General features: G+C 40.0%; 1 protein-coding gene across 1 annotated transcript in view; it reads left to right on the top strand.

Moving 5' to 3' along the window:
* LOC142391792 (gamma-aminobutyric acid receptor subunit gamma-3-like) overlaps window positions 1-21,600 on the top strand; it is a 155,006-nt gene that overhangs the window by 48,685 nt on the left and 84,721 nt on the right. The window contains exon 3 of the mRNA XM_075477862.1: window positions 1,823-1,890. Coding sequence (XP_075333977.1) covers window positions 1,823-1,890 — 68 coding nt within the window. The remainder of the gene's footprint in view (window positions 1-1,822; window positions 1,891-21,600) is intronic.

The raw sequence follows: 21,600 nt of genomic DNA, 5'->3' as shown, positions 1-21,600 counted from the left end.
ATAAACCCAGATTAAAGTAACAGAAGTTGATAATTACATGTTCAATAACACTTTGACCATATTTGTGACGAGTATTTTGACCCAGGGTGAATGAAAAGGTCTAATGACATGCTAGCGAAATGCTAATGTTGCCTTGCTAGCAAGACGATATGGACTCCAGTGAGTTCAGTATATTAGCTGTTAGCTAGTTCACTGTGAAATATTTTAATAAAAGCTGTTCTTCTCTGGTAAAATCTCATGCCTGGATTGCTTCGGCTAATGAAGCTAACGTAACCGCTAGCCTCCATCTGCGTTTTTTGCAAACGTCACATCTAAATCTATGACTGTGTTCAAAACCGCATACTTCTCCTACTACTCCCACTACTCATACTAACTTTTTGAGTTAGTAAGCGAGTTTGAGTAAGCGAGAAGTTCCCGGATGCATACTAGATTCGCCGAAATGTTGAGCATGCATCATGAGGTTACTACTCATACTCCAACTACCCAAGATGCAACGTAACGTGACGTCGCCGATCGTCATTTCCTCTCAAAATGTCAGTTTCAAGCTAGCTACAACGAGGGTAGGTTCACTTCCTGTTTTGAAAACAAAAGCACCAATTGTATCGTAATGGCTTTCCCTGTGATAAAAGGCAACGGGTATTTTATTTTGTGAAAATAACCAGAAGTGCGTTGCTCACTATGGCTAGCTTTAGTAGCGCCGAATTCGTGGGAACAAAATTGTAAATAGCCGGTATTTTGTCAGGTTTTCAACACGTTGGGGATCTAAACGACTACTTTCTCACCTGAAAATGTTTCAAATGTTGCTAAAGTTTACAGAGTTTAGAGCTTAAGCGAAATCAACTTCAGGCCGGCTGATTTCGGCTCGAGCAGGAGCGAAATGCATTGTGGGTAAACGCTCTGCATACTGTCTGATCGATCAGTATGCCGTACGTAGAATGGAAGTATTCAGTTTGCTAGTATGTAGTATGTAGTATGTAGTATGCAGTTTCGAACACAGCCTATGTTTCTTTTTAAAACACGAAAACCTTCCCTGTAAGCAGGCTGATGTGTGAAAAACGGTGACATTTGTCTTATTTCAACTACAAAGTCAGTGTTACAACAACAACGCCAGGATGATTTATCACATGGCAGAAACAAATGCAATCTGTATATGTGCATACTAGCCTCGAGTGTGCGTGTTTGTGTCCGTTTGGGTGCGTTCCTTTGAGATTTCATGAGAAAGTGAGGACATATCCACCAGCTCGCTGTGTGACAGCAACAAAGGAAATCTGATCATCTTGACAGCTGACCTGGTCACACCAGACGAAGGACATTCAGTGAATTTTTACTGCCTGTGAAACGAGTGCATCCTGAGAATATAGATGTGTTCACTGTGGGGAATTATCCCCTAAAATGGAGTCTGACAATTACCTGAAACATGGTGTTAACTAGTTTTCCTACAAGCATCCTCATATGCAGTCAGATTTAGTTCCCCTTCTTCTACATTTCTAAAGTTTTTACTTGACAGAAACGGCTCGAATGTTATTACCTGCCGTGGTAACTCTGCCGCTGCCCCAGGAAGCACCTTTTTTTCTGATTTCAGAAGTGTAAATCTTTCTCCTGTGAGTGGATTGATGGCTCTGCCTTCATCCAAAAGGAAACAAATCAATGTTATTTGCCAAGGTGACACTTTGAATGATGAAAAGCATTCTTTTTAACTTGATTATTCATTTGATTTTTGGGGGTAGAGGCACGCTTGAAGGATGGAAAGCCAAACTAAATCTCCGGTGTGCCACCTACATGTGCGCCATGTGCTCACCTTTCTTCTCTCTGGCTCTTGCAGAGAAACCAACCGTCATCGATGTGGGCATATATGTCAACAGCATCGGGCCTGTGTCATCCATCGACATGGTGAGTAAGGGGATTATCCCTCTTCCTGTGATCTCCTCCATCCTCATGCTCGCACATTCGCCCCATTATCCGACATGAGCATCATCAGACATGAGCAGTGTCATTTCACATGCTGGATTTGGAGGTCATTTGGGCCGCCGCAGCTGTTTTTGTGGCAGTGGAAGCCGAAAAAAGGGCAGGTGTGGACACTTTTTGTCAGCCGGGTTTAAGCCAGTGAGTGAGTATAATTAAAAAAAAACAAAACAAAAGCACAGAAAAGCGTAGAATCTGTGCTTTAAAAGCTCCTATCAGATGAGGAGGGGCCTCATTTTTGTTCACTTTTGTTTATTTATAAACTGGATATTTTGAGCCTGAGGATGAAAATTACAAGAAGTTGGAAACCAGGATGTGGCTTAAAGCATATTTTATTGAAGAGAACACATGCAACTTTATGCAAAATGTCTGTTCAGTTGCTGTCAAAATAAGACTTTTATTTTCCTCCATGAAAATGTCCCCTCGCAGCATAATAAGAAACATTGCTTTGCAAACACTAGCTGAGCTAGACGTGATAATAAAAAGGATTTTTATGTCCAGATGACCAGATGTTGAGCTGTAGCTGTTTCTTGGCAGCATAAATAACTGCCAGACGTTGAAGCAATTTGGCTTTTTTTTTTTCTTATTTTGTTGCTGTTGGTCCCGGCTAATAACTCTAGAGATTAGATGTGCCCCTTCAGAAGTAAATAACGAAAACATTTACAGATGCACAACCTCTTTCAGCTCTAAGGTTTGACGTATTGGGACATATTTAGAAAAATCATCTGGTCATTATGAGGTCCTAAAATGAGGCAAATGCAACCTCAAATGAACAAAAGTTGCTATATTTCACTATGTCATAATTCATTTTACAAGAAATAAGCCAACAATGCAGAAGCAGTGTGTTTAAACCTAAGTAAACCTTTACTGAGAGGATAATTAGCTTGTTCTGCCGCCACGGGACCACTATGAACTCCTGTGTTTTAGAGTTAATATCTGAGCTCTTATTGAACTAAATATAAGACCTAATAAGATACAGATGCTTTTAAAAGATGTCCTGATGCATAAAAAACTCTGACTGAATATCATTCGACTACATTATTTCAAGTATTGTTCCGATGTGATGCTCTCAACTCTCATTAATGTTTATTGCCGACTTTAATCAAATGAAGGTTAAACATTTGGTTGCAGAGATGGTTTAAAGGAGTTGTTCCTGTTGAGGGACATTTAGGACCCTGACCAGAGCTAATTCAATATGGGATACAAAGTGGTGCAGTTTGTTAACTTGAGTTTCTACTTTTGGCTCTCACTGTAGGTAGAAGTGCAGCTGAATAACAGTGACAATGATAATATTAATAAAAATGATCGTTAACCGTTACTATCATATATGAAGCTGCTGCCGTCTCATTTTACAGCATATTTTATAATTAGAAATAAGTTGTGAAAGCTACACTATTAGGAAATACTATGTACTATGTCCTTTAAAAAGTATCATTTTAACTTAAAATACTGGGTCTTCTGTAAAACTGTGCATATTAACTCAGGACTCCGACTATTGACCTGTTTTTAGAGCAGATTATATATGAAAGATGGACAAAAACACACCTAACCCTACAAATCATGGACTGTGGTGACTTTGCCTTGAATTCTTTATCTGATGACTCGTAATGTGTGTATTTTGCTCAGTTTGTTGTGTATTAAAAGCAGCAAAATAATCTGAAGAATTGGTGGGTTACCATACACTACTTGACTATAAAGAGCATAAACTTGATAGAAAAAATTTCTAGCAAAGCTACAATGCAGTTACCAGCATACACCAGCAGGGGGTGGAATCGTACCATTTAGCTGTATTTAACCTGAACTTCAATCACGAAAACTGTAATTACTTTTAGGGTTCTACAATTCATTGTAGCCTTTTAAAATATAGGATTTTCAGAGATTAAACTTCTATGCAGAAACAAACTACTTAAGGTTGATTTTTCACGAAGAATTATGTGTCTTTAATGATGAGAGTGTGGGTCGTATAACTCAGGTTATTTCTTAACATCAATTTATCACTCCTCATTAATTGTAAAGGTACCTTGTGAAATGGGGCTGGGTGATAAAACCACTTTAAGAATAGATCGTGATTAAATTTACGTCGATCTCGGTGAGGAACGTTTGCAGTCGATCCATCTACTGAGGTAGCTGTGCAGCCTTCAGCGCACTCCAGACCTCTAGTTGGCGGTAACGTACCTCTAAGCCGGTTGCTAAGCGCCAAGAAAAACCCGAAAGGAAAAAGGAAATGTAGGAAGCGGCTAGTTTAGCCGAAGAAAACCCACAAAAGCTGGTGTGAGACTGAAACTGAACTCACGTTTTCTTCTCCAAAACTGTCAAAAAAACCAGTTTTGATTCAGTAAAAATGAACAAATTAATAGAAAAGGGCAAACTTTGTTGTCGGTTGGTGAACGCCAACCATTAAGCATCAACAAACTATAGATCAAGGAGCTCAAGCGTTATAGAAAATAATATCGTGATCATATTTTCTGCCACTTTTTAAAATAGTGCTGCTATTAAAGAGGGCAAACAAGATCTGCTAAAGCACCATTGAAGAGGATTTTCAGGGCCGACAACACTTGAAAATTTAAGTGTTTAAGTGTTGCAAATGGCACCAGGTCATATAGAATATGATTACAGTAGTTAATAACCGATGAGGCTGTTTTGGTGCACGTCATTTGGTGTGTTCTGTATTTCAAGTTGAAGCCAAAGTGGAAGTGCCTTCAAGAGTAATACCACCGATAGCCACCAGGTGCTGGTTTGAATAGATTATTTAACACTTAGTTAATATGTTATTGTTCCACACAGGTAATCATGGTGTTATTAGCTAGTTTCACTCCTTCTGATCAGTGTGCAGGTGCTAGTTTGGGAAACAATTTATAGTTTAATAGATATTAGGCCTCAAATGGCATCAGAGCGTATTTTTGTTCAGTATCACTCTACAGCTCCACCCCCTTTGTCCAAATATGGTCACATTCTGGTTCCAAAGAGCCAATAGGGCAATAGTCAAGCTAAAAGACCTCAAAAGGAGAATTTACTGACCAGTCTGTGCTGCCATGTTGGCTGCAGCCGCATCCTGTGTTCAGTCTGGTTCAACACCTGCCTCTGGTGGCCATTTGAGGAAATGCAGTTTTTGGCACTTCGTTCACAGGCTTTGGTAAAGACAGAGAAAAATAAACACTTTCTTAAGGTGAGCAACACTGTGAATCATTTCCTTTAAATCTCACATGCATTTGTAGCCAATTGGAGCAACGTCGGAAGTAAAAAAAAGTCTTAAAGGCTGAGTCTGTAAAAACGGAGCACATAACTTCCTGTTTACATACCGAACGAAAACAAGTCATATCATCATATTAATGATGCTTTTAATGATCCATAAAATGATCTCATCCAACAAGGACTAGTCAATGTAGAGGAGACATCAGAGACTGCACCCGCCTCCAGACTCTCAGATTTCTGTTGCAGAGCTCTTGTATTCGATTGTTCTACTCTGTCCACTCTGCCATAATGCTGCGATTTCCACAGTAAAAGGATAATGAACAGCAACCTGGTCATTACTCCAGCTGAAGCCCCTGCAGGGTGATACAGCAGTAAATCGGAAGCTCTTGACAACAATGAAGGGGCTTATTTCACCACAATGTCCTTTTTTCCAGCAGGAACCTGCTTATTGTCACATTTCTGTTAACAAAAGACATCAATCCACTGACTACGGACAAAAAAAAACACTAAAATGCTTCGTGCCGTGGTGAGATGGATCACCTGCACATATAGCTCATGTATAAATGTGACATTTGGAATATTTATAGCTGACCTTTATTTGTTCAGTTACTTATAGAGCCTTATAACACTGCATTGGAGCAAAATCTGCTATCAGTGTCTCACTGCATTAGGCAGCTTGTCTCTGTAAAACTGAATTATAATACACAGATTATGCACAACTACGCAACCTTTCTTGATATTTTGCTTCCAAGCAGCCAGACTTACATGTACTCGTTCAAAGTGGTCTTCACTAATAGTTCTCCAGACTTTTTTGAAGGTCTTTAAAAGCTTTTCTTTGGACACCGGCTGCTTTTTCAGTCCAATTCTTTGGTTTGTTTAGCCACATATGAATCCTTCAGGCATAAAAAAAAGGTTCCTAACTTAAGGGATGCACCAATACCGGGCCGATATCATCCTTATATACTCGTACTCGTTAAAGTTAACCAATACCAATTTATTGCATGAAGACCGTGATCAGAGGGTGGCTTGTCTTTTTTGTTGTATTTTTTTTAGATTGGCGGCTAGGGGAGATGTCGAGCTAATCAGGAACAATGTGGTTAGGCTAGTGAGACCGAAACCTTCCTTACAATTCATTGCATTTTTTTGTGGTAGAAGTATCGGCATCGGTACCGGCAAGTACTCAGATCCAAGTATCGGTATCGCTGCGTCCCTACTCCTAACTCAAGGGATGAACCAGTGTTGTGTCCACACATAACAGACAAGGTTGAGGATGAGGATGAACTCACGGCAGTCCCCAAATAAGGGTTTTTTGCTCCAGCTGGGTCTTTGGGGGGGGGGTATAAGAAAAGAGACTAAAACATAAGATCCATTATTTATAGATATCATGATTAGAGGAGGATCTGAAGATATTTAACCAGCGAGGTAGACTTAAATTACTCCGACTCCTGGGATCCATTTCAAAGAAAACAAAGACGCCAAAGAAGTTTATTACTTTTGATCACTGACGGCAGATAAATGAATGAAGCAAAGATTTATTAGAGAGCTAATATACAGTCCAATAGTATTTAGCCACCCCTCAGTTCTCTGTACTTTCCTTCCATGGACTCAGACTTTACTGTAATCTTTTAAGGTGGAATTGATCAATATTTCTCCAGAGTTTCTGAAGGTCTTTCAAACTTTCTTTGGACATTTTCTGCTTTTTCACTCATTTTCGGTTCCAGTTCTTTGGTTCTGTTAGCTGAAAACTTGGCATATCTCAGCATGGTGTGCAGTGTGTCCTTAAAACATTTGAGGAAACTGGACAAGTGGAGGACAAAAGAAGAAGTGTCAGGCCTAAAGAACTATCTACAGCAGATGAACAGGATCTGAAAGTGATGTCCTTAAGAAAGAGGAAAAAATCCAGCAAAGCCCTGACACAGGAGCTGAGAGATGCATCTGGACCTTCAGCTGATCCATCTGCTGTTGGCCCAAGCCTCATCAGAAATGGGCTCCATGGAAGGGTGGCTGTCAGGAAGCCGTTCTTAAGGAAGGGAAACAGGGAGAAAAGGCTGAGCTGTGCCAAAGGACACAAGAAGTGGGCTGAAAATCAGTGGCAGCAGGTCTGATGGAGGGATGAATCCTCCCCAGAGCCCGGAGCTCAACATTACTGAAGCAGTGTGGGATCATGTTGGCAGAGAACGGAACAAAAGGCAGCCCACATCCAAAGAAGAGCTTTGGGATGTCCTTCAAGAAGCCTGGAGAACTATTCCTGAAGACTCCTTAAAGAAAGGACAGAAAGCTGGTCTGAGAGGATTCAGAGTTAGTTTTCCATTCCGGCTTTTCTCAGGAAATATAACTTATTTCTTATATCAGGGGAGGCCAACCAGTCAGAGACCGAATTCTCTCCGTTACATCCGTCTGTTCTTGACTCTCTCGTCTCGGTCACGTGACGCATCGACGCTGATATTAAACCCACGAACCGAGCAAAATGAGTCAAAAACAGGCGTGTTTGGAAAGCTTCTTCCCAGTGAGGAGACAGAAGAAGAGGCTGTGACCACTAAGAAAAAGAAAGCTGCATTTTGAAGACATGTTTAAGCGTTACCATAGCGACCGGAGAGCGATAGGAGGCAGAGAGGATGTTATGTCAGGAGGACGCTGCTAATAAAGTTACATACAAGTACACAGTGGATTCAAGTTTATTATTACATTTACTAAATACCACAGTGTCTGTGTTGGTCGTTTCGTTTTATTTTGTAGTATTTATCCACCACACCTGAAAGGCCGTGAAAATATTGTCTGACACTAAACCGGTCCATGGAGCAAAAACGGTTGGAGACCGCTGCCGTATTGAACTCAAACGAAGCGCACATAAAAATTTTTTTTTGATATGAACGTAAGAAACCAGACAAAGAGCCCCAGGTTGGCCATGTCTTATACAATAAGTTATATTTGATGGACTTTCTGCATTGTTGACAGGTTAATGTGTGCAAAATAACTCCATATTAAACTGTTGTACTTCTATCAAACCCATCCACTGTCCCCTGAGTGTCTGTGTTCAGCTGTGGCAGAAGCATATTATCAAAATGTTTTCTCACTATTACAAACCTTACGAAGACGCTCCTTAGCCTCACGATGAAGAAATAGTTTGTGCCATTCATGAATCGGATCACTTAGAAGATAACCTCGACATAACCTCGATTTGTGGAAGATTCCATCAACATATTTTCTCCTGGAAAAGATGATGTGGCTTTGGATGACTGCATTCTTTAGTATGACTAGACAGAGCTGTGTTACGCAACTATGAACCCGATTCCTGAGCTGAGTAATTTGGTTTTGGCAGTTGCCAATATTACGTTTCATTTCATATTTATTTACATAGAGACAGAAGCAATTTACATGGAGAATTAGAGCACAATTATCCAGCGCATCGTGTCATTTTAGCTGCCGTTTACTTCCACAGAACGGCTTTAAAACACAAAAACAGGTGAAATTTAATTTCCAGCTGTTGTTTTCAATTATCAGACAAAACTTTGAGACAGTTTTCTGGGTTCAACTTCAGCATGTTGGGACCATATTAAACATTTTAAGATGGTTGCATTTAGAGAATTGAGTTTTGACTCATTTAAATGCATTTTGATGATAAACAGCATGAAGTCCCCACTTCTAACAACCCCAGATCAGTAAAAGTTCAGTAAAAGACTTTTATTTTGGGGTTTGCACATCAGTTTTTAATTTTTTTTGTAGGGCTGGGCAACGATTAAAATTTTTAATCTAATTAATCGCATGATTTCCCTGATTAATCGCGATTAATCGCATTTGTACGCAAAATCCAAAAATGAATTCAAAAGTAGTGTATAGCTTTTAGCATTTAGTTTTATTTTAGATGTGCTGCCATATGAATGAAAGTGCCATAACATTTGTTGTGCAAACACACTATTAACATCAGCATCTTTCTGTAGTTTTTATGTAGAAGCCTCGCTCCACTGTCTGTTTCCTTGAATGACTTGCTGCTATCAGTTGTGTGTTTTGCCTTTAAGTGATATTTTAGACTGGAACTACTACGGTGAGAAGACAATTCAACTTGGCAGTGTTTACAGATGACTTTGGTTCTGTGGACTCCGCCGTCTGGAAGAACTTTAAAATGAAAATGGCCGAGTAAAAGTTCCGTACCCTTCTCCATGTTTGGTGGATCCACCGATTACTTTCTTTTCAGGTTCCGCAGCAGAAAGCAACAGACTTTTACAAAATAAAAGCCTGTGAGCAACAGACTTTTACAATGATAAAAGAAATAATAAAACCTGCATTAATGCGCGATAAAATATTTGTCGTCGTTAAATAATTAACGCGATAATAACGAGTTAACTTGCCTTGCCCTAATATTTTGATTCCTAACTGCAGATGTCCATTTGTAGGCTCTTTGAAACTGGACCGCTGCCCTCTCTGGCTCATGTACTTCTTGTGTTTTAACGATACAACACCTGCAGCCTGCTGTAGGTCGCTGGGTTCAGCTCACGGTGGGAGCCCAGACTTTCTTGTTTCTGTGGGAACGGGACACCGCTGCTTCATTGCAGTGATTTTTCCTCCATGTAAGGGCGGATTGGCTTCACCCCGTCATGGTCACTGGATGCCGGTCAGTGGAATGTGAATTCCTGAGCAGCATTAGGGTCGCCTGGACAGGAATTAGTGCAAAGTCACAACTGTTTCGTCCCTCTTTGTGTGCCTGTGTCTACTCTTCTGTTTCAGCAACTATCACAGCACCGAACTGCCTTGTTTTTCATCGCTAATCCATCACAGGTCCCGAGATTTAACATGTTCACTCACTCCTTTTGTCTGAATATGTGACTTCCGCATGAAAAACCAGGTCAAAACCCTGGGGGGGTATTAGATTCATGATCAGAATTGATAAAACACATGCATACACACACCCGGCCACCTCCAGCGATTCAGTCCTGGAGACGGCCTCGTATTCGACGGCGTCAGCGACCAAACTCCAGGAAGCTTCTCATCTGCCTTTGAACAAAGCACATTATCTTTCCTCATTTGCTGCGATGGTAATGGGGCGCTGGCTGGGACGACGCAACGCCAAATGAAGCAGATAGTAATTTAGGACACACGGAGATGAATGCTTGAGTGATTAACCAGCATTAGCAGCTTTAAAGTCGTGCAAAAGTGCTGGGTTTTTCTAGCTGGTGCTGAGAAAGTCGGTGAATTACCCGACAGAGATGGACACACTTTGACATCAACGCTATGTTCTTGTCGTCTGTGCTGGAGCCAGTGAGTGGGTGGCATGGGCACTCAGCAGCTGAGCGAAGCCGGTATGTTTCAACCGAGCACAGAAATCATTACAACTATATATATGTTGAGATAGGTACAGTTTGATATGTCACACCTACCACGAACTATTAAGCTTCTGTTACAGCTGTCCAGTCAAATGTAAAAACAGCCCTGAAAATGGAACAAAGTGGCAATTAACTTTAATTTTACTGTTAATTCAGTGTTTACTTTAACTGATTAACAGTTGTCGAGTCAGAGGTATATCAGAAAAACTAAACAAGAACTGATGGACGACCTTAATAACACAAAAATATAAAGTAAAGCCCTTCACAAGTCAACGTGACCGTGCACATTCTGTGCTTTTATCCTGGTGCAGTGCTAATTTTGGCCAGATTTAATGAAAAATCCAGTAAATTAAAGCAATACTATGTAACATTTCTACCTTAAAATAACAGCTTGAAAAAAATTGTGCAGCTAGAATGAGTTTTAATATTACGATTGGCCTGTCTCCTATGCCCTTCGGGGGTCTGAGTTGGAAAAACTGCGCTATGTAACTTTGCTGGACCGGCCCGGGAGCTGAGCGGCCCGGGAGCTGAGCGGAAGTACTTCGACTTGCTTTCTGGCACACCTACCACAAAAACAAATAGACCCCTCTCACGCTCCGAGGTACATTTGATTACTCTTACCTTCTCGGTCGGCATAGCTTGCACCTTCTGACTCCTCGCCGGTTCGTCAACAAACGTGAAACGTGAAAGCGAAAGGGTGTTGTATTTACGACAGTGTAACCGTACATTACCTCCAAGCCTGTAGGGGGAGCTCCATAGTGGGCTTTTTGAGAAGTTACATTGTATTGCTTTAAGGAGCAACTTGACCCAAGTGACCTGGAAATTTACGTTTTGAAAGTGTAGAAAAGTAGAAAAACAGAAAAATATTTAACATTATAGCTGCTTCAGTGAAGGATTTAGGAGAATAACCTCGATTTGTGGAAGATTCCATCAACATATTTTCTCCTGGAAAAGATGATGTGGCTTTGGATGACTGCATTCTTTAGTATGACTAGACAGAGCTGTGTTACGCAACTATGAACCCGATTCCTGAGCTGAGTAATTTGGTTTTGGCAGTTGCCAATATTACGTTTCATTTCATATTTATTTACATAGAGACAGAAGCAATTTACATGGAGAATTAGAGCACAATTATCCAGCGCATCGTGTCATTTTAGCTGCCGTTTACTTCCACAGAACGGCTTTAAAACACAAAAACAGGTGAAATTTAATTTCCAGCTGTTGTTTTCAATTATCAGACAAAACTTTGAGACAGTTTTCTGGGTTCAACTTCAGCATGTTGGGACCAAATTAAACATTTTAAGATGGTTGCATTTAGAGAATTGAGTTTTGACTCATTTACATGCATTTTGATGATAAACAGCATGAAGTCCCCACTTCTAACAACCCCAGATCAGTAAAAGTTCAGTAAAAGACTTTTATTTTGGGGTTTGCACATCAGTTTTTAATTTTTTTTGTAGGGCTGGGCAACGATTAAAATTTTTAATCTAATTAATCGCATGATTTCCCTGATTAATCGCGATTAATCGCATTTCTACGCAAAATCCAAAAATGAATTCAAAAGTAGTGTATAGCTTTTAGCATTTAGTTTTATTTTAGATGTGCTGCCATATGAATGAAAGTGCCATAACATTTGTTGTGCAAACACACTTTTAACATCAGCATCTTTCTGTAGTTTTTATGTAGAAGCCTCGCTCCACTGTCTGTTTCCTTGAATGACTTGCTGCTATCAGTTGTGTGTTTTGCCTTTAAGTGATATTTTAGACTGGAACTACTACGGTGAGAAGACAATTCAACTTGGCAGTGTTTACAGATGACTTTGGTTCTGTGGACTCCGCCGTCTGGAAGAACTTTAAAATGAAAATGGCCGAGTAAAAGTTCCGTACCCTTCTCCAGGTTTGGATTACAACTATATATATGTTGAGATAGGTACAGTTTGATATGTCACACCTACCACGAACTATTAAGCTTCTGTTACAGCTGTCCAGTCAAATGTAAAAACAGCCCTGAAAATGGAACAAAGTGGCAATTAACTTTAATTTTACTGTTAATTCAGTGTTTACTTTAACTGATTAACAGTTGTCGAGTCAGAGGTATATCAGAAAAACTAAACAAGAACTGATGGACGACCTTAATAACACAAAAATATAAAGTAAAGCCCTTCACAAGTCAACGTGACCGTGCACATTCTGTGCTTTTATCCTGGTGCAGTGCTAATTTTGGCCAGATTTAATGAAAAATCCAGTAAATTAAAGTAATACTATGTAACATTTCTACCTTAAAATAACAGCTTGAAAAAAATTGTGCAGCTAGAATGAGTTTTAATATTACGATTGGCCTGTCTCCTATGCCCTTCGGGGGTCTGAGTTGGAAAAACTGCGCTATGTAACTTTGCTGGACCGGCCCGGGAGCTGAGCGGCCCGGGAGCTGAGCGGAAGTACTTCGACTTGCTTTCTGGCACACCTACCACAAAAACAAATAGACCCCTCTCACGCTCCGAGGTACATTTGATTACTCTTACCTTCTCGGTCGGCATAGCTTGCACCTTCTGACTCCTCGCCGGTTCGTCAACAAACGTGAAACGTGAAAGCGAAAGGGTGTTGTATTTACGACAGTGTAACCGTACATTACCTCCAAGCCTGTAGGGGGAGCTCCATAGTGGGCTTTTTGAGAAGTTACATTGTATTGCTTTAAGGAGCAACTTGACCCAAGTGACCTGGAAATTTACGTTTTGAAAGTGTAGAAAAGTAGAAAAACAGAAAAATATTTAACATTATAGCTGCTTCAGTGAAGGATTTAGGAGAATTTAGATGTAGAGGAGTTTAAAAATGGATGCACATGACAGAAAGCAGCTTTTTTAAAGAGAAGAAGAAAGTTACTTCTGCTATGTGGGGAACCAAGCTGGTACTTTTTCAACGGTAGGTCACGACTACTAATGTTGTCTTCACAGCACAGGCATATTAAAGGATAAGAAAACTAAAGCTGGACATGGTATCGCAACTCTTTACAACGACTATGGTCTCTCTAAAACAGAGATACTCATTGTGCGGCTCCTCAAGCTCTAACTGGCAGCTCACACTCACATAGTAGCTTATAATATGGTAACAATAACAATAAATTTTTTCAAATAACATAAAGCGTATACTGCACAGTATTAAGTATTTTTATGAAGTTTGCGTTTTTGTAGTATTAAGTATTTTTATTAAGTATTAATTAAGGCTTAATGGTGTTTCCTAAAGGGGGCTCTGTTAAACCTGGCAACGCAGCCCGCTTAAACCACCATCACACTTGACCGCAGAGCACGCTAGCTCCTTTAGCCAGTGCGAGATGCAGGCACAATGGATCGGTTTTTAATCAAAAAAGGGCAAAAACCAGCACAAAAACCATGCTCATCCTGAATGTCTCACTATGATTACAACAACAAACTACAAATGCAACATGAAGAAAGTCAAGGACATGCGTGCCAGCTTCCGCTCATCCCAGTATTAAGGTAAATGTGGTCTTATTTGAAAATGTATTGGCTGTGTTGTTTCTTTTTTGTGGGATGTTTTATATGTAGAAATGCATATTTGCAAAAGGGGACTTTAGTATGTTGTGGTAAAAGTGGCTCTTCACTTGATTTTGCTCTGCCAATGTGGCTCTTGTGAAAAAAATAGTGAGGATCACTGATATAGATGATGTTATGATCTGCTAATTAGCATTAGCAACTTTAATATTTAATCTTTATTCTACAATGCTTGTTTCTTCCCTACTTTATGCTAACATGTATGTTTCAACAGCTGAGTTACCAGTATAACTGCTCTCACTCACATACTTTTATTCTTTTGTTTCCAAATGATGAGACAAGCCTGAAATTGAGCCTGAAAAGTTGTGCATTGAGACTCGTGGACGCTTTAAAACCACTGGCAAGACTACTTGCTCTGCTCTAAATCAAAAATCAAATCAAATCAAATTTATTTGTATAGCACTTTTCATGTACAAAACAATTCAAAGTGCTTCACATAAAATAAAAGCATTGCAGCAGGGAGTGGAAGAAGCATTAAAAATACATAAAAGAATATAAAGAGAAACAAATAAAATAATTTAAATGAATTTAAAAACAAGCAACAGTCCAGATAAATTCAAAGATAGCGTGCAGATTTCATGCATAGACACATGAGAAAAGAAATGTCTTTAACCTGGATTTAAAATGTCTCCATTTGGTGAAAGTTTAATCTCCACTGGCAGTTTGTGCCACTTGTTTGCAGCACAATAGCTAATTAGAGATGTTCCGATACCATTTTTTCCCTCCCAATACCGATTCCGATACTTGAGCTGTGCGTATCGGCCGATACCGAGTACCGATACCAGTATGTTACAAAAAAAAAAAAACATATTACAAAGATGACGGCAATCAAACTCACATGGTTCTGGCTTCAAAATCCCATCTGGGAACCAAATGAATAAGTACATGATCATGTACTCATGCCAGACGCCATTAAAGATGCAGTAAGAAGATGATTTAATAACCTCAGCTCAGAAACCATAAGTGCTGGAGAACGTGATGGAAATACGACATCAGTTTGGTCGGCTAATCAGTAGTACCTGCACTACAGCCTTTGGCCGTCAGCCAAAGAGGAACTGCTTCTTTTAAACTCCGGTGAAAGCTCTGCGCCGCTCACATCTCAGTGAAATGTCAGAGACAATTTTCATCTCTTTGGAAGTGGAGGGCGGCTATTAAAACTACCACATTAACAGCTGGGTCATAGTTTGGCTTTTCACAACACTCAGTGGAAACAAACACATCTCAACCATCTCTTTGTACAGATGCTAGAAATCACTCAAGATTGCTCAATGCTAAATTGGCCATGATCTTACCACGAACTCGACCTTAATTCAGTGCTCTACTCAAGCAGCAAATTAAGGATTTAATAATGTAAAACTGTGCCATGACCCCCATCTAAAGGGTGAAATGGATTGCCATGTAAGGCCACAGTTGTTGAGGTAAACTGAAAATATCAGACTGAGAAATGACACCATTTTCTATAGGCTGTTAGTTATTCGTGGGCAGTTGAACAGATAAAATGGCGAGGCTGATGGAAGACTGAAATGAGAGTTTTCAGGTTATAGATGTTTTGACCACACTTGCCTGTTAGTGCTGTAGGTCGTCTATCCCATCAGCTGTTTTCCTCAGTGCGTCATATAGTGGTGACTGTGAACAGATATTTAGCTAATGTGAAGCAGCAGTTTCAGTTTGCATTCTCACATGAGTCGGGACCCTGATAGAGACTGATGCGGCGCAACCGTCTGTGACAGCGACGTGTTACTTTAGCGCCATATTCAACAACAAAACAAAACAAAACCCGGTAAAAGTAAGGAGAGAAGAAAAAACTCCACAAAGAAGCTAATATGGAGAGCGGGGAGGCCACCGTGTTCATGGTCTGCATGATGGTGATATTAATCATGGACGATCACATCAGGCGTTTAACATGGAGGCTGGAAGAGCTCACAGAGAGTCAGGAGACGAAGGGTCGAGCGCAGGCCATACTTTTTCATTTCATGAAGGAAAGAGAGCAGAGCGCCGCAGACAAAGGAGACCACGTGTAAGTTTAACTTATTAAACATGCGCCGGTTGTGTCTGTGTCGTATGAGGAAACATTTCAGCCGTGACAACATGACAAGGGGCGGAGCTACCGACCACCAAACACCTACGTCAGATGTGTTGCTATGGAAACCAGAACAGACCCAGCTGAGGAGAAGGAGCTGAAATGTGCGAATGCGGGAGAAAACGGCCCCGTTCCTGAAAAGGTTACAGGAACTGCAAAAGGTTCCTACAGTGGGAACGTGGCTAATGTTGATGCACGGTGTTGCTAGTATGGGATGTCATACAGCTTCATGTCAAAAGAGGCGAACTATCCCTTTAAGAGGCTGACAAAGACACCTCTGAAAGCCACCAAATGTGTAAAGAGGGTAATGTTACAGGACCTAACGAGAATAAGACTGAATATTTTTCTTATACTATGATAAATGTGATGATAAAGCATGGTCTCAAAAAGACAAAATACAAAAATAAAATGTTCTGAGGCGCAAACTGAGGCTTCATCTGGGGCAGAGATGACGTTAAGGTGATAATTACATTTCAATTTCTGGTGGAAAACACAACACGCAATAACATATTGATGTTGTAGTGTTGCTTGTTTCCTGTTAGTCATGATGCAGAGCACCAGAGTAAATGTCAGAAGGATATAAACATGTTTCATTAGTTTTATTACCGGAATCAACCACAGCTTCAACCTCCTCCGATTTACAGCCGACACAGAATTGAATTTAAATTGTTTCATGAATTTTAAACCTCCACGTCGACGCCTTCACAGACAGAGCAGAGCAAAGAAAACACAACAAGAGAGCTGATCAGCTATCATTTATAGCCACAAAGAAGCTAACTCTGCATCCTTCATCCTGCTGTTCTGAGTTCTCTCCAGCAGTAAAATCCAATCTGATGTTTATTCTTGTCCCGTGTCTTGTACTCTTTATCTTTGTCCTCACTTGCTCTCATAGTCTTGTCATAGGTTGAGTTTATGGTTAAATGTAGGGATGTCCCGATCCGATCACACGGTTTCTGACTCGATCAGAATCGGACGTTTCATCCCGATCAGAGATCGGATATATAGCCTATCTATATATGTATATTTATTCTCAATATTTATTATTTTAATCAGAACTATAATATTTCAAAACAAATTGGAAAAAATAACAGCTTAGTATTTCCTGTTATGTGGTGGTACAGAGTCAGACCGTCTCAACCACAGACATAATATACGCAGACTGACGCTGCCTGTTGGAGCTGACGTATCAGCGCGGCCGCCATCTTGGATGGGTCTCCAATGCCTCCACATTAAATTTATTTCGACTGAGGAAGGTGTTTATCCCCAACTACAATAATCATAACTCCCCAAATTTTATATCTATGGTCTCAACTCCACACAGAAACATGCGGCATGATGTCACTTTGCTGCATGCCGCAGGCAGCGGCTTGAAGCTGGGGGCCGAATGTCCGCGGTGTGGAGGTATTTTAAAGTGGACGACAAAAACGTTGCGACTGCAAACTGTGAGATGTGCAAACTTGGGATTTAAAGAGGTGGCGAGGACATCGCTAACATCCTTGATGAGAACAGGAACAGGCTCAAACCTGACAAGGTAGAGATGTTGGTTTTCATCAAGAAAAACGTACATTTCCTTCTGTGAAGCCAGAGGAGGAGAGTAAGAATTAGGAGTGCAGTTCCAAAAAGCACATTACTGGCCTTACTTTATAACACTGGGGCACTTTTATTTGCTTATTTGTTGACATGCCTGCAGGTATTTCAAGTTGAGCTGCTGCTCGTTTTTATATTAGACATTGTGGCACTAAACTACAATGTGAAGAATTTGTTTATTACATATTTTGTTCAAGTTATACCTGACAGAAGTGCTCTGTTTGTAAGTGTTAAATGAAAAAATAAGTGAAGAAAATAAAAAATCAGGGACTTTCTGGATCTGTTTCTTCGCCTTTCTTCATTTTTTTTAATGTTCTGTAGAAGTATCGGATCGGGACTCGGTATCGGCAGATACTCAAAATCAAATGACTCGTTTCTGGTGCGTTACCTGATACCATAAAACAAAATTATGTCATGTGACAGGCAGGAAGCCAAAGTTGTGAACCGTGGTAGTTCAGCCTACGGGATGTGCATAATAAAGGTAGAGGCACTTCAAATCGAGTCAGAAGCTCATAGTTTAGAGGTTTAAAAACGTATCCAGTGCTGCTTTAATGTAGAAGTGTCTCAGTTTAATTTCGCCAATGTTAGCGTTCAACTGCTGACAGAAGCAAGCAGTCGTGGAAGAAGAATCAAAGGCTTTACACAACAAAATCAGCGTATTCATATGGTGCCAGTTTATGTCATCCCAAAAGCACTTTAAAGAGAAAATAAACAAGTTCAATATAAGTCCAATTAGATCCACTCCAATGAATTAAACTCCAATTAATTCCATTTATTATAACTGTATTCATATTATCCCAACTCCCAAAAAGTTGACCAGTTAAACTCAAATTAATCTTATTCATGCCAAAGTTTGTGTTCTATTGAATTTAACTGGAAATTATACATCTCTCCTTTGATAATAGTTTTATTTGTTTCGCACTTTTCTTAATGGCTGGAAATGAAATGAATGAACTGACAAAAATGCATAAAGATGTTTTCGCCAATAAGGTCAACCATTGGTTTGGCGTTTTCTGCAGACTGCCTGTTATTTTCCTCCAAAATCGTAACATGGTCCCCTTTTCCAAAGATTGCTTCAGATTGTTCACCACAATGTTGTCCAGGAAGCTCTAGTACCAACATTTCAAACTCAATCAGACACGTCACGAGTCTTTTATCATCAATTCTGTGGCCCGTTGAGCCAAAAAAAACTATGTTTTTTGCTTGGCAAAAGAAATTGGGGAGGCAGCAGTCTGCAGTAAAAAACCTGACCTTCAGCAGCTCTGGACCTTTTAAAACAAGTCAATTGAAGAAAAAAAAGTAGCCATTAAAGCAGAAGAAAAGAAAATAACTAGTTTGTCGTGGTGCAGTCCAAAGTGATGAAAACCTCTAAGACCAGAGGCCAGAAGTGTAGAAACTGTGTGTTTTATAACTAAAACACACACAAAGACAAATGTTAATATGCATTCTTGTGGCTAGGTTTTATGGTTCTGTTTTATCCATCTTAATCTTGGAGAAATGGGCCCATTTCACTCCCATTTTCAGCCTAGAACGGTTGCAGTCACTCCCCTAATTGGTCCCCATTTTGCAACACAAGTATGGGCTTGAATTAGAGTAAATGAGCTGAAGTTGAAGATCAAGGTTGTTTTGGCTAAAGAAATTACACAAAGAAACTTACTAAATAACAAACATTTTGAACATTTGTTTAAAGTATGGGCACTGAAAGTCGATCCCCAGCCACAATCTGGTTTGAAAAGCTAAATTTTATTATATTTGAACATGTTTGAATACATATCAAAAGTCCAGTTTTGGTCAAACTGACCATGATTAGTTGTTTATTTTTCTATCTCATCTAAATGTGTTTACAGTGTGCGAATTTTGACCTATTTCTTGCACCTTACTTACCTGATTGGACAGGAATAACTCGATCACAAATCAAAGTGTCCAATCAGCCTCTTAATTCAACGAGCGACAAAGATTGATTACAACTACAAACTCTGGAATCTGTGAAAGTTCATTAACAAGCTTAAAATCTTATTTACTCTCCTTTTAGCCTACATACAACTAAAAGGACATGACAATGAAAGCAACTAGGGATGCACCGATACCACATTTTTTTTTAACCGAGTACAAGTTCAAGTACTTACCTTTGAGTACTTGCCGATACCGATATGAGTACGAATCAATTAAAACACATTTTATTTTCTTTAGGCAAATACAACTGCACTTTGTGCATTTTAGTCATAAAAAAACTACTCTTAGTGCAACATATTGTTTTAACTTAACTTTAACAAACACATTGCAGGAAAATTAAGCTCTTGTCACACAGGTATCGGTTCTGTAGTATCGGAACTCGCACATGGTATCGGTACCGATACTGGTATCTAAAAGAGAGGTTTCCTCTCCCAAAAAGACCAGGAGAAACTCATCCATGCATTCATCTCCAGTAGACTTGATTACTGTAAAGCTCTTTTAACTGGACTTCCCAAAAAGCTGCAGCTCATCCAGAACGCTGCTGCTGGAGTTTTAACCCGGACTAAGAGATCTGAACACATCACAGCAGCTTTAAAATCTTTACTCTGGCTTCCAGTCAGTCACAGAATAGATTTTAAAAGCCTGCTGATGGTTTACAATCTGTGATCTGTTCAGAGAATATAAACCATAATCCAGGTTAAAAACATTTCTGTTCTCATGTGTTTATGCATGAAATCTGCACCATATCTTTTAATTTATCTGGACTGTTGCATGTTTTTAAATTCATTTTAATTATTTTATTTGATTATCTTTATGTTCTTTTATGTATTTTTAATGCTTCTTCCACTCCCTGCTGCAATGCTTTTATTTTGTGTGAAGCACTTTGAACTGTTCTGTACATGAAATGTGCTACAAATAAATTTGATTTGATTTGATTTAAAAGGAACTACAAGGAAGAAGCACATTATGTTATCTTACATCACATACACTCACTGGCCACTTTGGGGTAGGCCTTACTAGTAACCGGGTTGGACCCCCATTTGCCTTCATTCTTCGTGGCATAGATTCAACAAGGTCTTGGAAAAATTCCTCAGTGATTTTGATGATAGCATCAGGAAGTCGCTGCAGATTTGTCGGCTGCACATTTGTCGGCTGCACATCTATGTTGCCAATCTCCCGTTCCACCACATCCCAAAGGTGCTCTGTTGGATTGAGATCTGGTGACTGTGGAGGCCATTGGAGTGCAGGGAACTCATTGTCATGTTCAGGTAACCAGTTAGAGAGGATTTGAGCTTCGTGACATGTTGCATTATCCTGCTGGAAGTAGCCATCAGAAAATGGTACACCGTGGTCAAAAAGGGATGGATATGGTCAGCAGCAATACTCAGATGGGCTGCGACGTTTAAAAGATGGTCAAAGATGAGCATACAGCACCACCACCAGCCTGAACCGTTTCTACAAGGCAGGATGGATCCATACTTTCATGTTTTAGCCAAATTCTGACCTGACCATCTGAATGTCAAAGCTGAAATCAAGACCAATCAGACCAGGCAATGTTTTTCCAGTCATCTATTCTCCAGTTTTGGTGATACTGTACAAACTGTAGGCTCATTTTCCTGTTGCATCTTCTTCAAGGTTTCGACGTGTTGTGCGTTCAGAGATGGTATTCTGCATTCCTTGTAACGAGTGGTTATTTGAGTAACTGTTGCCTTTATATCATCTCAAACCAGTCTGCCCATCCTCCTCTGACATCAAGAAGGCATTTTTGTCCACACAACTGGATATTTTCTCTTTTTTTTGGACCGTTCTCTGTTAGAGATGGAAAATCCCAGTAGATCACCAGATCAGGCACCAACAACCATGCCATGTTCACAGTCACTTAAGTCCCAATTTCCCCCCATTCTGGTGCTCGGTTTCAATTTAATCAAGTCGTCTTCACCACC

The sequence above is a fragment of the Odontesthes bonariensis genome, chromosome 11 (assembly GCF_027942865.1).
Source record: "Odontesthes bonariensis isolate fOdoBon6 chromosome 11, fOdoBon6.hap1, whole genome shotgun sequence".
In the NCBI taxonomy this organism is placed as follows: domain Eukaryota; kingdom Metazoa; phylum Chordata; class Actinopteri; order Atheriniformes; family Atherinopsidae; genus Odontesthes; species Odontesthes bonariensis.
Note: the sequence above shows the minus strand (reverse complement) of the source record. Positions and strands in the feature narration are given on the sequence as shown.